Raw genomic sequence first — 18599 nt, forward strand, 5'->3', positions numbered from 1 at the left:
CACTCCTGAAGGTAGAACCTCAGTCTTCCGCCTACTGGTGTTGTATGCTCGTAGGCCTTTGAATCTTCTCTTCCCCCTGATGTTAATTTTTAGCGCCTCACCCTCGGGGGCATGTCGAGGGTAGGCGTCCTCTTGCGTGCTGAGTCACTTTGATGAGGGCTGGTCCCCCCCTCTCCTCCTTTGGCCACGCCCATTCCCTCTCCCGCGAAAGGACTGGCCCCGAGGTTGGTACTGCCAGTTTTGCTTCTGTTGACCTTGTCCGTGACCTTCACCCTGCTGACCCTGCTGGAACGTCTGGTGCGACGGCCCCTGCTGGCTTCCTCCCCTACCGTAGGGTCTACGCGAGGGATTGCCTCGCCTCATTCCCCTCAGCTGTAGGGCCCCCATGGACCTCGCCGTTTCGTTTTCTTTTTTCAGCTGGTTGAGCTTCTCGTCTACTGTTGCTCCGAACAGTGTCTCTCCGTTGAAGGGGGTGCCAAGGATGTTGTTCTGCACCTCCGGTTTGAATCCCGAGATTCTTAGCCATGCATGCCTTCTCTCGGTGACCCCTATGGCCATGAGTCTTGCTGAAGTCTCTGCCCCGTCCAACGCCGTCTTTATACAGGAGTTGGCGATGCTTTTGCCTTCGTCTACCAGGTGTGAGGCTCTCTGGCGGTATTCTTCGGGGAGGTGCTTTACTAGCTCCCCCATCTCGTCCCAGTGCTGGTACTGGTGTCTACTGAGGAGTGCATTGGAATTCGCCATGCGCCAGTGCATTGCGGCGTTCCTCTCGACCTTTCTTCCTGTGAGGTCTATCCTCCTGCTCTCTTTATCAGGTGGTGGGCCGGAAGTTGCTGGTACGTTGGCCCTTCTCCTGGCCGTGGAAGCTATGATGGAGTCGGCGGTCACGCTACCCTTGATGTAAGGGGGGTCCAGGGAAGAGTGCTTATACTTCTCTGTCCTGGGCGTGATCGACCGGCAGGTCGCTGGTTACTTGAAGGCTTCTCTCCCCTGATTCATCACACTTTGTAGCATGGGGAGGAACTGGCTCCTAGTCTGGATGAGGAGCAGGGTCTCGAGGAGAAAATCGGCTTTCGGCTTCTCCTCGTCCAGTTTGACGCCGAAGGCTGTCGCTGCGCTCCTGACCACCATATTGTACACCCCGATGTCGTCTGGTGGCGAAGGCCTCGAAGGGTACGTGTCCACGGGCTCCTCCGGGTATTCGGTGTCGAGATCCTGCCATTCGATGTCGTGGCTGGTAGATGGCGCCGAGCCGTAGACCGACTGTTGGTCTTCTTCCTCGGCTTCTCCGTAATAATAGGTCTCGTCTTCCTCTTCGAGATCCCTTGTTAGGCCCTCGGTGTCGAATTCGTCCTCGACCTCGACGACGTCCGCCGATGAAACCGTTGGAATCTTGAATTCCTTCATCTTGGCGTCAAACTCCTTCTTCCTTTGAAGGATGTTCTCCATTTCGGCCTCGAGCCGCCTCTTCTTTTTCTCCATCTCGGAGATGCTTTCGGCGTCGACCGCGGGTCTTTTCGACGAAACTTGCGTTGACGTCGACCGTTCTTTCAGCGTCGATCGGCCCGTTTCCTGGGTTGTCTTCGACGACCCTTGCTTTTCGGCGTCTTTCGGCACCAGGGAGTCCTTTTCGAAGGATCCGCTCGGCCTCTTGTCCATGGTTCCCCCTTTGGTCGTCGAAGTTTACGGCGCCGGGGCTCCCTTCGTGGACTTAGACTTTGATTTTCTCGAGTCATCCTCGTGTTTGAGGTACTCTCTGTTTTGCGCTCGACGATTCTCTTACCTAGTCTTCATTTTTCTTGTCGGTCTCTACGACCGTGAAGTTTTCGGCTGTCTCGGCGACGTTGTCCTCGTCGTCCGTGGAGAGGCCCAGATCGTAGAGCGACGGGGCCTTACCCTTGCCATCCATGCTGGCGTTGGCTCTTCTCTGCCGATCTCTCACCCGGAGCGTCTTCGGCGCGAAGGCTGAGCAGGCGTTGCAGTCCTTACTCTGGTGTTCGACCGGTAGGCAGAGGTTGCAGACCGGATGCTGGTCCTTCTGCGCGAACTTGTGGTGGCAGTTAGGGCAGAACTTGAATAGCGTCTTGTCCATTGCGCTCAGGGCCTCTGAGTGCGCATTCTCCAAGGTCGTCGAAGAAAAGGGCGCTGAACCTCCTTTCTTCGCGCTCCTGATGAAATCTCTTCCTTTCCTGTGATATCTTCTTAGTATTTATCGACGAAACTCGCTTTTCTTTCTTCTTCCTTTGATTGTGATTCTGGAGCTTCCCGATGACGATCCAGACCCAACGGCGGAAAAAAGAATCTGAAGATGGCGCCCCAAAGGTGGGACTTCCGCAGGGAGCACGACGACGTCACGGGAGGTGCACCAAATGGTGGGTCGTCGCCGCCCACCTGGGCTACAAAAAAAAAAAAAAAAAAAAAAAAAAAACACAAAGAAAAGACTACGAATCCGGACCCAACCACAAGATCGCGGAATAATGCACAGCATAGTGAATCCAGAAAGATTCACGCTGCAAAAAGACAGAATTCATGGGGCGTCCATCTAAAAAAATCCTTGGAGGAGCTAGACATCCGAGAGCTGTGGGAAAACGAAAACGACAGGGCAGTATTCAACAAGGTCTGTAACAACCATGTAAAGAAGAAATCCTTTTCGGAAGACAAATTAATCCTGACAAGCATGGACAGTGATAAACTCATACACACACCCAAAGTCTCAAGCCGACCTGTCTTCACACTTCCGCATAGAGATAAAAAAAAAAAAAAGTTTAATCCAATATCGACTAGGAATGTATGACTCAAAGGGCCTCTTGCCAATATGGAAAAAGAAAGCACAAACAACGAGCTGCCGTCTCTGAGGATATTACAATGAAACATTAACGCACTTGCTCTGTGTATGCCCAATCGTCAGTGACCTGAGGAAGATGCTTTTAAAACCTATTTTTAACGTCCTAAAAATTCGAACATGTAGACAGGCAGTGATCCGCTGGATGGAGGGTACATCCATAATCCTGATTTGCCGAGGCGCAAACTTCCGCAATCAAGTAAACAAACTTCTTCGGGAAGCAGACACAAAAGCCAGCTACGGGAACGTTTCTACCTCAAAAATACAGAAAGAAGGACCAAATGAAAAACATGAGTCATAATGTATCCAAGTCATGTACCCGTAGACATAAGACTAATCAGTTTTAATTATATAAACTGCATTTTAAAAACTTCCTCACATAGCACTGCCTAACTTGTAAATAACCACACTCCCAACAAACTCAAAACCACCTCATGATAAACGCATTTGCACTTTATGACATATTAACACCAGACATAGTTCTTAAAGTGCTCATACTTCATGAACACACTCATCTGTTTTAATTGCAATCACATGATCTAAAAGTTCCATATTGTTGTTTTATACATTTTTAATACGTTGTAATAGTTTTAATTAAGCCGATACAAATAAAGGCTTTTGACTTGTATCTACCTCTTCCAGTGGAGAATCTGCCTCAACATCTTCCCAGTGTCCCCCTTTCTGCCTGTGTTTAAGCTTATTTCCTCTGAATCATGGTGTGTGAAACCGTATTTCTCTTCTTCCATTTACATATTCTGTTCTACTTCCTGCTGTGTTTGCCCTGGCGTCTCTAGTTCCGGGCTTGGCTTCTTCACACCCACAGGTGTAGGGTCCATTTGAAGAGCGTCTCTAATCAAAACCCTTCTTTTCTCTCATCCAGCTTTTTATTTCTACCTCCATTGCCCTCTTCTTCATCATTGTCAATGATGTTGGAGGTTTACTTGTCAGTTTAGGACTTCACTATGTAGGTCACAGATCTCCCTTCCCCTTCAGTACTCAATTGTTCTCAGAAGTAAATATTTACTTATGGACTTTTCTTTATACACATTAGAGTGGGAAGACTCGCCAGCTCCTTCGACAGCAGGGTTTTTCTGTATTGAGGGCCTGATCTTGTGTGACGGTAGTATCGCTTGAAGTCCAACACCTTACAGTAGCCTTGATGCTTTCTTAGATGGCTTTTTGTATGATGCACTGTAGGCTAATGGTCTGTTTTTTGTTTTGACAGTGTTCCCCTGCCTACAATGAAATTTCCTTGAGATAAGAGTCTGCACACCCCCAGCCTCCTCAACGTCTTAGTCAGAGAAAAGGATCTCCATTGACAAAGCATCTCTTCTCTGCTTTACTATATCCAAGAGCCAGGCCATCTCTGCAGTTAAACCATGTGCTAGAAGTATCTTGTCTCTATGCGCTAAAGTCTTGGGCTTAAACAACGACCACACACAATAATTCTCTCAGTCTTCTTGGGGGCAGAACATGCATACAGGATGCTCGACATTTAGGGTAAACTTCCTATGGTAATTTTGGCAAATCTTTAAGAACATTCTCATAATCTAATGTTGTGGAGGAAGCTTGGGGTTCCAATTAAGTCTAAACCCCCCCCAACATCCTCCACCCCCCCCCCAAATAAAACCAAAAAACGAAAACCTTAACCTAGTGATAGGTGACTCTCAACAGTATTGTGATTCTCCCAATGTCTGACCAATTTTGACATTAGGGAGCTCTCTCAAGGCACTTCCACACCAAAGAGTAAAACAAATTAAAAAAAAAAAAAAGAATATAAGTTGGTGAGTACCTACAAGGGAGTTGTGATATTATACTGAGGCTCCACCTATGTCAACGTCAATTCGCCACAAAAAAAGATTTGAAAACAAACTTTCAGATAAAAAACACTTTAAGGCAGAATTGCTCAATGTGCGTGGCTCAAGAAGATACTTAACACTGCCCTGACGATACCAGTAGATCAAAGTTACAATCGCACCACAGTCAATAAATGGGAGCAAACCTGAATTACCATAGGAAAGCACTAATTTCCATTTCCAACGACATAATAAGCCAGAGCACATGGCGGAGAGTATTCAGAGCATGAGGTGACAATGAACAGAAACAGATTTAACAGAATGTATGTTGAACATATTTGGGAAGGAGGTCATTTTCACAACAAAAGAGGGAAACTTCTGATGAGTCCAGAACAATTTCAGAGCACAAACACTACACAGGATAATACACCATATTCTTACAACCAGACATTGCAGCACTGATGGAACATACTGATGCTACAGAAGAACCACCTAGAAGCTGACCTGGCACATAGAAGGCTCCAGGAGGGTACACTGTGCTGGGTGGTTTAGAGGAAGCATATCCAGCAGGATCCCGACTGTAATCATCACCTGAGCTGCTGGAGGGGTAGACCTGTGAAAGAAAAGTCAATGAATAAAAATAAAAGAGACAAGAGGATGTGTAAGATAGAACTGTTGTAGTTAGATAAAATAAGACTATTTCCTTGGAACTGTCAATTGTAAGGAAAATGCTACTTACCAGTATGCATCTGTTCTTGGCATGTAGAGCTGCAGATCCACATAGTTTAGCATAGATCGCCATCTGGTGTTGGGCCCGGATGCTTGCACTTGTTTTTGTCTTAGAAAAGTCTTTGGAAGTCACAAGATAGGCGATTCCTCCTCTGGATGATAGTGCGCATGGGCATCGGCTCCATCTTCAGATTGTTTTTTTGCCAGCAGAGAAATGATGGAGTTTTGTGAGAAACAGAAAAAAATGCCCATGTGTGCTGTATCTAAATAAGATAATACTGGAACGGATAAAGGTAGCCGGGGAGCCGTATGTTTATCTGCAGCTCTACATGCCAAGAACAGATGCATACTGGTAAGTAGCATTTTCCGTTCAAGGCATATGAGCTGCAGATCACATACTTTAGCATAGATTATATAGCAGTACTCCTCCTTAGCGGCGACCACCAGAATCTGTTGCAGTAGTTTGAAATAGTGTTTTGAGTACAGCCTGGCCCACACTAGCTTGTTGTTGCGTTTGCACATCTACACAATGTTTTGTGAATATGTGCGGTGTAGAACCTTTTAGCTGCTTTGCAGATGTCATCTAAGGGAATGTTCCCTAAAAATGCCATGGAAGCACTTATCTTTCTGGTAGAGTGGGCTTTAGGAGGAATGGATAATGTGCGTTTTGCTTTGCGATAGCAAATTTGTATGCATTTGACGATCCATCTTGCAATACCAAATTTTGATATGGGATTGCCTTTATGTGGTGGTGAGAAGGACACGAAAAGCTGTTTTGTTTTGCGATAAGGCTTTGTTCGTTCAATATAATAAAGGAGTGCACTCTTTACATCTAGAGTATGAATAGCTCTTTCTGCGACTGTTTGTGGTTGCGAGAAGAATACTGGCAACTCTACAGACTGATTGAGATGAAATGGAGAAATGACTTTAGGGAGGAATCTGGGATTTGTCCCGAGGACCACTTTGTTGTGATGGAGTTGAAAAAATGGTTCTTCAATAGTTATTGCCTGTAATTCACTGACTCTAAGGGAAGTAATGGCTACAAGGAAAGCGACTTTCCATGTAAGAAATTGCAACTCACATTTATGCAAAGGTTCAAATGGAGGGCCCATTAATCTTGTGAGAACAATATTTAAGTTCCACACTGGTGAGGGTGGTACCCTTGGAGGAATTATTCTTTCGAGGCCTTCCATAAATGCTTTGATGGCAGGTATTCTGAACAGTGATAGATGTTGTCTATTTTGTAAGTAGGCTGCTATTGCAGCGAGGTGTAACCTAATAGATGTGTATGCCAGATTACACCGTTGAAGATGTAGTAAGTAACATATGATGTGTTGAATAGACAGATCTAATGGATTGATAGTGTTGTTGTTACAATATATCACAAATCTTTTCCACTTGGCTGCATAGCAGGCTCTAGTGGTGGGTCGTCTAGCTTCTTTTATAACATTGATACAGTCAGGGGGTAGGTTAAGGCAACCAAACTATGACCTCAGGAGCCAGATCGCTAGGTTGAGTTGTGCTGGGTCCGGGTGTCTGATCTCTCCATGGCTCTGGGTTAAGAGATGTGGGGAGAGCTGTAGTTTTTGGAGCGGGACTACAGATAGTTCCAGTAACGTGGTGTGCCACGGTTGTCTGGCCCATGTTGGAGCAACTAGGATGAGAGACAGTGAGTGTTGCTGCAGTTTTCGCACCACTAGCGGAATGAGTGGGAGAGGTGGAAAGGCGTACGCAAATTTGCCTGGCCAATTCATCCATCATCGCATTGCCACTGGACAATGGGTGTGGATATCTGGCGGCGAAGCTTGGGCATTTGGCGTTTTCGTATGTGGCGAACAGATCCATCTCTGGTTGCCCCCAAGTTTGGAAAAATGGTTGAAGAACTTGCGGATGAAGTTCCCACTCGTGAATCTGTTGCTTCTGACGACTTAACAGATCTGTTATGCTGTTTTGAACTCCTGGAACGTGTTGGGCTAGGAGAAAAATGCTCTGTGGAATAGCCCATCTCCAAATGCTTTGTCCTAGTTGGGAGAGTTGCAGGGAGTGTGTCCCGCCTTGTTTCTGTATGTAATACATTGCTGTCATATTGTCGGTGCGGACTAGGACAGCTTTGCCCAGAATGTGTTTCTGAAAGGACTTTAATGCTATAAATATGGCTAGTAACTCAAGGTAATTGATGTGGAGTAACCTTTGTTGAGGTGTCCACCTGCCCTGCATGGTGTGATGTAATAGATGAGCTCCCCAGCCGGAGAGCGATGCGTCCGTTGTTAGCACAATCTGTGGAACAGGCTCGATGAACAGTTGCCCTTTGGAAAGGTTTTTGGTGTTCCACCACTGCAGAGAGAGAGATGCATGCGACCGTCCACCAACACCAGATCTGTTAGCTGACCTTGAGCCTGGTTCCACTGAAGTGCTAAACATTCCTGTAGAGGACGCATCTGGAGTCTTGCGTGAGGTACTATGAGTATGCAAGAGGCCATCATCCCTATTAGCTGCATGAACACTCAAGCTGGGAGAGAGTGCTGCGGCAGAAACTTTGTAATGAGACTTTGTATGCTTGCTATCCTGGTTGGACTGGGATATGCAAGTGTTTTTGAGGTGTTTGTCGCACCAAGGTCTTTTTGTGTGTGGGACGGTTGTAGGTTAGACTTTGTGTGGTTTATGGTAAACCCTAAGTCGTGAAGCAGTTGGAGTGTGGCGTGAGTGTGGTGTACACACTGATCGTATGACTTGACTTTTATTAGCCAGTCATCTAGGTAGGGGAAGACATGAATTTGTTTTCTTCGCAGGTGAGCTGCAACTACTGCTAGGAACAGGAGTACCGTGAATTGGTAGTGCTGACCGTCCACTACAAACCGGAGATATTTATTTTTATATATATGTGAGAGGTGTGAATGGGAATATGAAAGTAGGCATCCTTGAGCTCTAAAGTGGCAAGGAAATCGCCTTGTGTGAGAAGAGGAAGGACTTGAAGTGTGACCATGTGAATGTGGTCTGATTGTATGTACAGGTTTAGGGTTCTGAGGTCCAGGATGGGTCTCAGAGAGCAGTCGTCCTTTGGAATGAGGAAATACAGGGAGTAAACCCCTGTGTTTTGCTGATACAGGGGAACTGGTTCTATTGCATGTTTTTGTAGGCGGGAGATTACCTCCTGCTTTAATAGTGCTAAATGTTCTGTTGACATTGGATGTTGTTTGGGTGGTATGTTTGGGGGGGGTAGAGGTGAGTTCCAGACAATACCCTGACTGAACTATTTGTCTCACCCACCTGCCGGTAGTGATGTTGTTCCAGACAGGTAGGAACTGTAGTAATCTTCCCCCGACCAGAGTGGGATGGTCCGGGGGAGTGGAGGGAAGTCATTGGGTAGGGGTGGAGGCGGATGGACTGTTGTTGGTTTTGCCTCTACCTTTGTTATTGTTGCATCTATAGCCTCCTCTTTGGTAACTTTTGGTGAATGTGGTTTGTGCGGGAGCCTTATAAGACGTGGAGGGGTTGTCAGAGGAATAGCCTCTGGAGGTGCCTCTGTAAGAGGAGCGACGAAAAGAACGTCTGGGAGCTTGCGATTGCAAAGCTCCCATTGATTTGGCTGTGTCAGTGTTTTTCTTCATCTTTTCCAGAGATGAATACACAGCAGGAACAAAGAGGTGTTTTTGGTCAAATGGCTGGTTAAGGATGGAAGTTGCACCTCTGGCTTAAACCCTGAAATGTGTAGCCATGCATGCCTACGTAACAGGACACTTGTGTTGATGGCTCTTGAGGCGGTGTCTGCAACATCTAGAGCGCACCGAATGGAGGTGTTGGTGATGAGCTTACCCTTCTGTATGAGGTTGTTGGCCTTAATTTTGTATTTGTCAGGGAGGTGTTGCAATAGGGTTTCTAATTTATCATAGTGTGCCCTATCGTATCTGGCCAACAGTGCCTGAGTGTTAGCTATGCGCCATATATTAGCTGCTTGTGATGCTGTATGCTTGCCAGAAGCGTCTAAGAGCTTTGATTCTTTGTCGGGTGATGGTGCATCCCCCGATGTTTGTGAATTGGCCCTTTTTCTAGCAGTGGAGACCACTAGGGAATCCAATGTTATTTGTCCCCTGATGTATATAGGGTCTGCTGGGGCAGATTTATACTTTTTCTCAATCCTGGGTTTAATAACCCTAGCCCTAACAGGGTCTTTGAACACTTCTGGGCGTGTCTAATGACTCCCTTTAACATAGGAAGAACAGAAGTGGACTTTTGGGCCGTATCAAATGTGTCCATTAAGAAATCTTCCTCCACAGGGTCGGTGTGGTATTGTGAAGCTCTGTGAATGAGTTGGTTGAAACCCATGGTGCCCTCTGGAGGGGAAGGTCCAGAGGGATAGATGTCCTCTTGTGGTATATTGGGGACATCTGGTGTATTATAATCGTCCCATGGGTCTGGGGTTGAACGTGGACTAGGATCTGGGTCATCGTCTGCACCCCCCCCCCCCCCCCCCCCATATCATCTGAGGTGGTATCATCATCTGCGGGTGGAGGAGATGAGGGTGGAGATGGAGAAGGGGAAAGATGTGGAGGGGGAGGCAGAGGAGGAGGTGGTGAAGGGACTCTGAGAGGAGATGTTGCAAGGTCTCTTCTTTGGTGGAGCTGGAGCTGGTAGAGGCATGTCCATTGGTCTCTTCTTAGGGCTTCTAGTGAGTTGCCCTGTTTTAGGGTCCTTAAGCGTGTTTTTTTCCGTGGATCTGGTCGAAAATGTTCTTCTGTTTGAGGTTGACCTTTAGGTGCCGATTTTCTCGGTGCCGAAGGCTTACGCAGCACCGATTCCGAAGCAGATCTGCGCACTTTAGGCTTGAGAGCGTGAGGTTTTTTAGTCTCTGATGGGGCCTGCAGGACCATTTGTTGTTTTGGTTCCGAGGGTTTTTTCGGTGCCGGTACCAGTATGTTTCGGTGTCGATGTGGTAGTTGGCACAGTGGAGGAAGAGGGTTTCTTTTTCGGTGCCGGGGTCTTGGTGTCAGCTCCGAAGGCAGGCTGACTCGCTCCCGAGTGGCCTGAAGGCTTAGTTGCAGACTTCTTTGCCGGGCCCGGGGCGTGAGAAGTACTTTCCCGGTGAGCACCTAGGCCCGAAGGAGAAGGTGTCACCGAAGCCCTTTTTGGGGGTTTTAGGGAGGGGGTCAGGGTCGACGTCAATACTTGCGACCAGCTGCCCAGTAGTGATGTCTTCGACATCGGAGTCATCTTCGGAGTCATTGCCGAGGTGTTTGGGCTGCTCCTTCTCTGGTACATCGACGCCCTCGTGGAAGATGTAATCGGGAATGGATGTCGAAGAGTGGCCATGGTTTGTCGAGCTAGACAGTCCTGAATAGTCTTTCTGGAGCGGAAGGAGGCACAAGCTGGACAGTCTCTGGCCTCATGCTCTGGTGAAAGACACAGGTTACACACCTCATGAAGATCTGTGTGTGGAAACTTCAATCCACACTGAGGACACTATTGAAATTGAGTCCTTTCCATGAGCCACGTGCGGTGGCCAAGGTAGGCCTGAAGGCCTTTGTCGACGACCGTAACCGAAGACTTCAAAGTTGAAGATGCGTGTCGATTAGGAATCGCGAATGAAAATACCGGAGAAAGGTAAAGGATCGCGTGTATTGTTCATGGTACCGAACTGGAGTGCGAGAAACACATCCGAGCCCGATGGCGGAAAAAAACAATCTGAAGATGGAACCAATGCCCAGGCGCACTGTCATCCAGAGGAGGAGTCACCTATCTCGTGACTTCCAAAGACTTTTCTAAGACAAACACAAGTGCAAACATCCGGGCCCAACACCAGCTGGCGATCTTTGCTAAAGTATGTGATATGCAGCTCATATGCCTCGAACAAGGTATTTCTGTTCATGTCTAGTGTGCTTATGTTGTTCATTCCTGTTGAAACACAGACTGCTTTACCTTCACACACCATATTAAACCCTATGTAAGCATTCTCTTTACTTCCAAAAAAATACTATTTTTTATAGTCCAACACCCAGATGTGCATCAAGTGCTGAGAGAAGTCTAGCCAAAAAGACGATATTAACAAAAAGTTTTTACCAGGAGAGACTTGTGTTTTCATCTAGGTGTGAGAAAGTGGCTCTGTATATACTGTTCCCAAATAGGTACAGTGTGTACAGAGTCCACAGAGGTTTGGCAGAGGCTAAAGTTGGATACAACCTTACTCTCCAAAATGGTAGCTTGGTCGAGCAGTAAGGCAGTTTCAGAAGACAGTGTAAAGCATTTGTTGCACACACTCAGCCAGCAAATGGTCTCACACACTCAATAACTGAACTCTAGGCCAATGATTTATATATAAAAAAATAAATGCTCGTTTTATTTTAGAACCAATAATAGGTATCAAAATATACTTTCTCAGAATGAGATGCTTTAGATAAATACTTTTGCAATATGCAATTGGCTTTTGTAGAAGTTACAGGGTGTTGCAATAGGCAAAACAAGTTCAAATACAATAATACATGGAGTTCAATGGAAGTTTTAAGTTATTTGCAATAGATTACTTTCAGGATCACTTTTGTAATTCCAGGACTCGATCCTAGATTTAGTCTTGGGTCAGTTCTCAGAAACAAGTGATAAAAGTCGACTTAGTTGCTGTTATGATTTTTAGACAATATTTTGCTATTTTAAAAGTTGACACTTAGAAAATACTTCATAGAAAACAGTCAATGATTCCCTATAGAAGAAAATTCAAGTTGCAGGTATAGTATGTTCTCGTTACTTTTGTAATCCAGTACTGGGTGCCTAGACTCAGTACTGGGACCTCTATCTAAAACAGGTAAGTAACTACGTTTTCACACTTTGTACGATTTTTAAAGAATATTTGAAGTTTGCAAAAATCGACACTTTGAAGAAATTTCACAGAAAAACAGACAATGATTCCCTAGGGAAGAAAATTGGGTTATTGGCAAGTACGGTTGTGAATATTTTTCAGGGTCAGTGCTGGGCACCAATATCCAGCACTGGGTGCTCACCTAATAGCAGGTGAGTATTTTCGTTTGTTACTCGGCTGATTTTTGGTGAATATTTTAAGTTTTGAAAACTCCACACTTAGAAGTACCCTATGGAAGAAAAGGAATATGCTAATTACCAGTATGCATCTGTTCTTGGCATGTAGAGCTGCAGATCTTCATACTGTGCATAGATCGCCATCTGGTGTTGGGCCCAGATGTTTGCACTTGTTTTTGTCTTGGAAAGTCTTTGGAAGTCACGAGGTATGTGACTCCTCCTTTGGATCACACTGCGCATGGGCATAGGCTCCATCCTCAGATTGTTTTTCGCCAGCAGGGAAATGATGGAGCTTAGTAAGAAACAGGAAAGATGCCCATGTGTGGTGTATCCAAGTGAGATAATACTGGAACAGATGAAGGTAGCCGGGGAGGCGGGTGGGCGTGTGTAGATCTGCAGCTCTACATGTCAAGAACAGATGCATACTGCTAAGTAGCATATTCCGTTCGAGCCATATGAGCTGCAGATTACACACTGTGCATAGATTGTAAAGCAGTATCCACCCTTAGCGGCGACCACCAGTATCTGTTGCAGTAGTTTGAAATAGGGTTTTGAGTACAGCCAGGCCCACACTAGCCTGTTTAGTTTGCACATCGACACAATAGTGCTTTCTGAATGTGTGCGGTGTAGACCATGTAGCTGCGCTGCAGATATCATCTAAAGGAATGTTTCCTAGAAAAGCTATTGAAGCCCCTATCTTTCGTGTAGAGTGGGCTTTAGGAGGAACAGATAATGTACGTTTTGCTTTGTGGTAACAAATCTGTACGCATTTGACTATCCACCTAGCTATCCCGGATTTTGAAATGGGGTTGCCTTTGTGTGGTGGTGAGAAAGACACAAATAGTTATTTGGTCTTACCAAAGGGTTTTGTTCTCTCTATGCAATATAGTAGTGCTCTTGACATCTAAGGTGTGAAGAGCTCTTTCTGCGACTGTTTGTGGCTGCGAGAAGAATACAGGCAGCTCTACAGATTGATTGAGGTGGAAGGGAGAAATGACTTTAGGGAGGAATTTAGGATTAGTTCGGAGAACAACTTTATTAAGATGCATCTGGAGAAAGGGTTCTTGAATGGTTAGTGCTTGTAGTTCACTAACTCTTCGTAGAAAAGTAATGGTTACGAGGAAAGCAGTTTTGCATGTTAAGAATTGTAGCTCACATTTATGTAGAGGTTCAAATGGAGGCCCCATTAGTCTTGTGAGAACGATGTTTAAATTCCACACAGGGGAAGGTGGTACCCTGGGAGTCCCTCCATAAAGGCCTTTATGGCAGGTACCCTGAAAAGTGAGAGATGCTGTCTATTTTTTAGATATGCTGCTATGGCAGCAAGATGCAATCTGATAGAGGTATAGGCTAGGTTGCATCTTTGGAGGTGTAGTAAGTAGCCTATGATGTGTTGGATAGACACATCTAGGGGATTAGTGTTGTTGTTATGGCAGTATACTACAAATCTTTTCCATTTGGCTGCATAGCATGCTCTAGTGGTAGGCCATCTAGCTTCTTTGATGACGTTCATACAGTCAGGAGGAAGGTTAAGGTAACCAAATTCTAGGACTTCAAGAGCCATATCGCTAGGTTGAGCTGAGCTGGGTCTGGGTGTTGGATCTCTCCATGGTTCTGGGTTAAGAGGCGTGGAGAGAGGTGTAGTTTGTGGTGAGGAACTACTGAGAGTTCCAGCAGTGTGGTGTACCATGGCTGGCTGGCTGGCCCAAGTTGGAGCAACTAGGATGAGTGTTAATGAGTGTTGCTGTAGTTTGCGCACCACCAGCGGAATGAATGGGAGAGGCGGAAAAGCGTACGCAAATCTGCCTGACCAGTTCATCCATATCGCATTGCCTTTGGACAATGGGTGAGGATACCTGGTGGCGAAGTTTGGGCATTTGGCGTTTTCTTGGGGGGCAAAGAGGTCTATCTGTGGTAGCCCCCAGATCTGAAAAAACGGTTGAAGAACCTAAGAATGAAGTTCCCACTCATGGATTTGTTCTGTTTGACGGCTCAAGAGATCGGCTATTGTGTTTGACTCCTGGGACATGTTGGGCTAAGAGGAAAATGTTCTGAGGTATAGCCCACCTCCATATGCTCTGTGCAAGCTGAGAGAGCTGCAGAGTGTGTCCCGCCTTGTTTTTGGATATAATACATGGCTGTCATGTTGTCGGTGCGGACTAAGACAGTCTTGCCTGATATTTGTTTTTGAAATGCTTTTAAGTCTAGGAAAATGGCTAGTAACTCCAAGTGGTTGATGTGGAGTAACTTTTGTTGAGGTGTCCACCTGCCCTGTATGATCTGATGTAGTAGGTGAGCTCCCCAGCCGGAGAGCGATGCGTCGGCTGTCATGACTATTTGAGGAACTGGCTCGAGGAACGGTCGCCCTTTGGAAAGGTTCTTGGTGTTCCACCACTGCAGAGAGCGATGGGTACGACCGTCTACCAACACCAGATCTGTTAGCTGACCTAGAGCCTGAATCCATTGGCGTGCTAAGCACTCTTGGAGGACGCATCTGGAGTCTTGTATGTGGCACTATGAATATGCAAGAGGCCATCATCCCTATGAGTTGCATAAACACTCTCTCTTACAGCTAATGTTGCGGTTTGAATCTGTTGAGGAGAGCTTGGATGCTCGCTATACGGGCGGGACTGGGGTAGGCGAGCGCTCATGAGTCATCTATTGTGGCACCGAGTTATTGTTGCGTGTGGGACGGTTGCAGCTGGGACTTGGCGTGATTTATTGTGAACCCCAGGTCGTGAAGTTGTTGAATAGTGGCGTGAGTGTGTTGTACATACCGATTGTACAATTTGGCTTTTATAAGCCAGTCGTCTAGCTGTGGGAAGACATGTATGTGTTGTCTTCTTAGGTGTGCTGCCACGACTGCTAGGCACTTGGTAAACACTCTTGGTGCTGTGGTGACTCCAAATGGGAGTACTTTGAATCGATAGTGCTGACCGTCCACTACGAATCTGAGATATTTTCTGTGAGCGCTGTGAATGAAAATGTGGAAATAGGCGTCCTTGAGGTCTAGAGTAGCAAGGAAGTCACCCTAGGAAAGCAGAGGGAGGACCTGCTGAAGTGTGACCATGTGGAAGTGGTCTGAATGTATATATAGGTTTAGGGGTCAGAGGTCTAAAATAGGCCTCAGAGATCAGTCCTTTTTTGTATGAGAAAATAGTGGGAGTAGACTCCCTTGTTTTGTTGGTGCAGGGGAACTGGTTCTATTGCACCTTTTTGTAGGAGGGAGATTACCTCCTGCCTTAACAGTAACAAATGTTCTTGTGACATTGGACGGTGTTTGGGTGGTATGTTTGGGGGGGTAGATGTTAGTTCGAGACAGTAGCCTGATTGAATGATTTCGTAGACCCACCTGTCTGAAGTGATGTTTATCCAGGTAGGGAAAAATTGGTGGAGTCTTCCCCCGACTGGAGTGGAATAGTCGGGGGGGAAGTGGAGGGAAGTCATGGGGTAGGTGTGGAGGCAGAGCGGGAGGAGTTGTTTTTGTCTCTGCCTTTGCTGTTATTCCCCCTGTACCCACCCCTTTGGTAACCCCTAGTAAAGGTGGATTGTGCGGGAGCTTTTTAAGAGGTGGAGGGGCTTTCAGAGGAGTAGCCCCGATGGGTGCTTCTAAAGGATGAGCGACGAAAGGACCGTCTGGGAGCTTGCGATTGCAAGGCTCTCATGGATTTGGCGGTGTCTGTATCCCTCTTCATTTTCTCGAGGGACACGTCTACATTGGGTCCAAATAGGTGTTGCTCATCAAAAGGCTGATTGAGTATAGAACTCTGTATGATTGAGTATAGAACTCTGTACTTCAGGTTTAAAACCTGATATACGTAACCAGGCATGCCTGCACAAAAGGACACTGGTGTTGATTGCCCTTGAGGCGGTATCTGTTGCCTCTAGGGCACAGCGAATGGAGGCGTTAGTGATGGTCTTACCCTCTTGGATTAGTTCACTGGCCCTGTTTTTATATTTGTCAGGGAGGTGCTGCATTATGGACTCAAGTTTGTCATAATGTGCCCTGTCATACCTGGCTAGGAGCGCTTGGGTGTTAGCAATGCGCCAAATATTTGCTGCCGTGACGCTGTGCGTTTGGCAGAGGTGTCTAGGAGTTTTGATTCCTTGTCTGGTGGTGGTGCGTCACCTGATGTTTGGGAATTTGCTCTCTTCCTGGCATTAGAGACTACTAGGGAGTCTAGTGGTGCGGGGCACTTAACGTAGTACACTGGGTCAGTAGGGGCAGCTTTATATTTCTTTTCTATTCTTGGGTTAATGAGCCGAGCCCTGATGGTGCCTTTAAAGATCTCTGGGGAGTGCTTAATGACCCCTCTAAGCATGGGCAGTGTTGAGGTGGACCTTTGTGTGGTATCAAAGGTATCCATAAGAAAATCCTCCTCTACTGGGTCTGTATGCAGGGCCGCCCCATGGTTGAATCCGATATTGTCCTCGGGGGGGGGGGGGGAGGGGGGGGGGGGGGGGGGGGAGGCCTGGAGGGATAAATATCATCTTGTGGGGTGTAAGGGACATCTGGGACATTGTAATCATCCCAGGGGTCAGGGGAGCCAGTAGTAGGGTCCCCAAGGGGTTGATCGTCCGCACCTCCCTCTGCATCATCTCAGGTGTTATCATCAACAACAAATGGGGTAGGTGATGTGGGAGAGTGGTGTGGTGGGGGAAGAGGAGAAGGAATCCTTAATGGAGAGGTAGCAAAGTTTCTCTTCTTTGGTGGCGGTGCGGGCGCAGGCAATTCTAGTGGTCTTTTCTTGATGCTGAGCATTAAATGACCAGTCTTAGGATCCTTCATTAAAGTCTGTTGGGTAGGATCTGGACGAAACAGTTAATCTGTGGGAGACAGATCCTTCAGAGCCGTGGGCTTCGGTGCGTAAGTTTTTTGGGCGGTTCTAGGCTTGGAAGCGTGTAGTTTTGAAGTGTCTTTATCAGTTGGAACCGGTTGCTGTTTTTTCGGTCCCGAGGTCTTCGGCTTGGAAGTATTGGGGCCTTTCGGTGGGCGTTTTTTAGCCTGCTCAGAGGGTGTAGTCGGTGCCGAGGAACTGGTGCTAGCCTTCAACGCTGAGTGCTTCGATGAGGGGCATGGGAAGCAGTTTCTCGGCGTGCACCTGGGCCCGAAGGTGGAGGTGGTACCGAAGCCTTTTTGATGGTGTCGAGGGGGGGTGGGGGTGGGTCGAGGTAGACGTCTGTACTCACGGCCTTTTGAGCTGGAGTGATGTCTTAGACGTCGGAATCATCTGCTTCGGAGGAGCTGATGATGGCTTCCTCGATTCGACCCTGCTCCGGAACATAGACGCCCTCTTGAAAGATGTCGTCGGGGGATCGCAAAGGACGAGCGTGCCATTGTTCTTCGAGCTCATCGGTCCCGGATGGTCTTTTTGGAGCGGAAGGAGGTACAAGCTGGACAGTCTCTGGCCTCGTGCTCCGGTGAGAGGCAGAGGTTGCACACCTCATGTAGGTCGGTGTGGGGAAACTTCTACCCACATCGAGGACACTTTTTAAATGGTGTCCTTTCCATGAGCCGGAGATGAGGCCCGGGTAGGCCCGAAGGCCTTTGTCGACGACCGGAATCGAAGACTTCGAAGTTGAAGGGTCACGTGTGGCTGGAAACACGATCGAAAACAATACCGTCGAAATGGGAAGGATTCGCGTCGAAAGAGAAAACCGTTAACGGCTCCGAACTGGAACGCGAGAACACATCCGAGCCCGATGGCGGTCTATGCACAGTGTGTAATCTGCAGCTCATATGCCTCGAACATGAGTTATCGGCTTTTGGGTAAGTACTCGACTGGCAAAGTTAAGGTCCTGGGCACAGACTCAGGGGTCTCTCAGGGTTAGGTAAGTATAGTTGTTACACCCTCAGCAGCACAGGGGCAGCCGGGTGCAGAGTGAGTTAGGTCCAATGTTGTCCTATGGGAGGCAGGGGGGCCATGGTTGGTGGCTGCTGACTAGCAGGCCACGCAGCTGTGGGAGCTGGGCTCCTGGTCACTTTCTCAGGGCAAATGGGGAAGTAGGTGGGTAGAAGTTGCACTGCCAGGGCCACTCGGGCGGCTGGGTGCAGGGTGCTTTTGAGCCTTCGGGCGCTCAATTGATTTCAATGGGAAAGCTCAAGGACGAACAAAGACTGCAAGCTCGGGGATGCCACCACTTCGAGAGGTAAGTTGGGTATTTGGAGGATAGGTAGGTACCCAGGAGTCAGGTACAGGGGGCCACAGGGT

At 47.3% G+C, this 18599-nt stretch overlaps 1 protein-coding gene across 5 annotated transcripts in view; it reads right to left on the minus strand.

Moving 5' to 3' along the window:
- Nucleotides 1–18599, minus strand: part of TCF3 (transcription factor 3) — a 662804-nt gene that overhangs the window by 383521 nt on the left and 260684 nt on the right. For all 5 annotated transcript variants that reach the window (XM_085639184.1, XM_085639188.1, XM_085639183.1 and 2 more), the window contains exon 9: nt 5143–5251. In XM_085639184.1, the coding sequence (XP_085495310.1) occupies nt 5143–5251 (109 nt within the window). The remainder of the gene's footprint in view (nt 1–5142; nt 5252–18599) is intronic.

Source organism: Triturus cristatus, chromosome 12 (assembly GCF_964204655.1).
Source record: "Triturus cristatus chromosome 12, aTriCri1.1, whole genome shotgun sequence".
NCBI classification, from domain to species: Eukaryota; Metazoa; Chordata; class Amphibia; order Caudata; family Salamandridae; genus Triturus; species Triturus cristatus.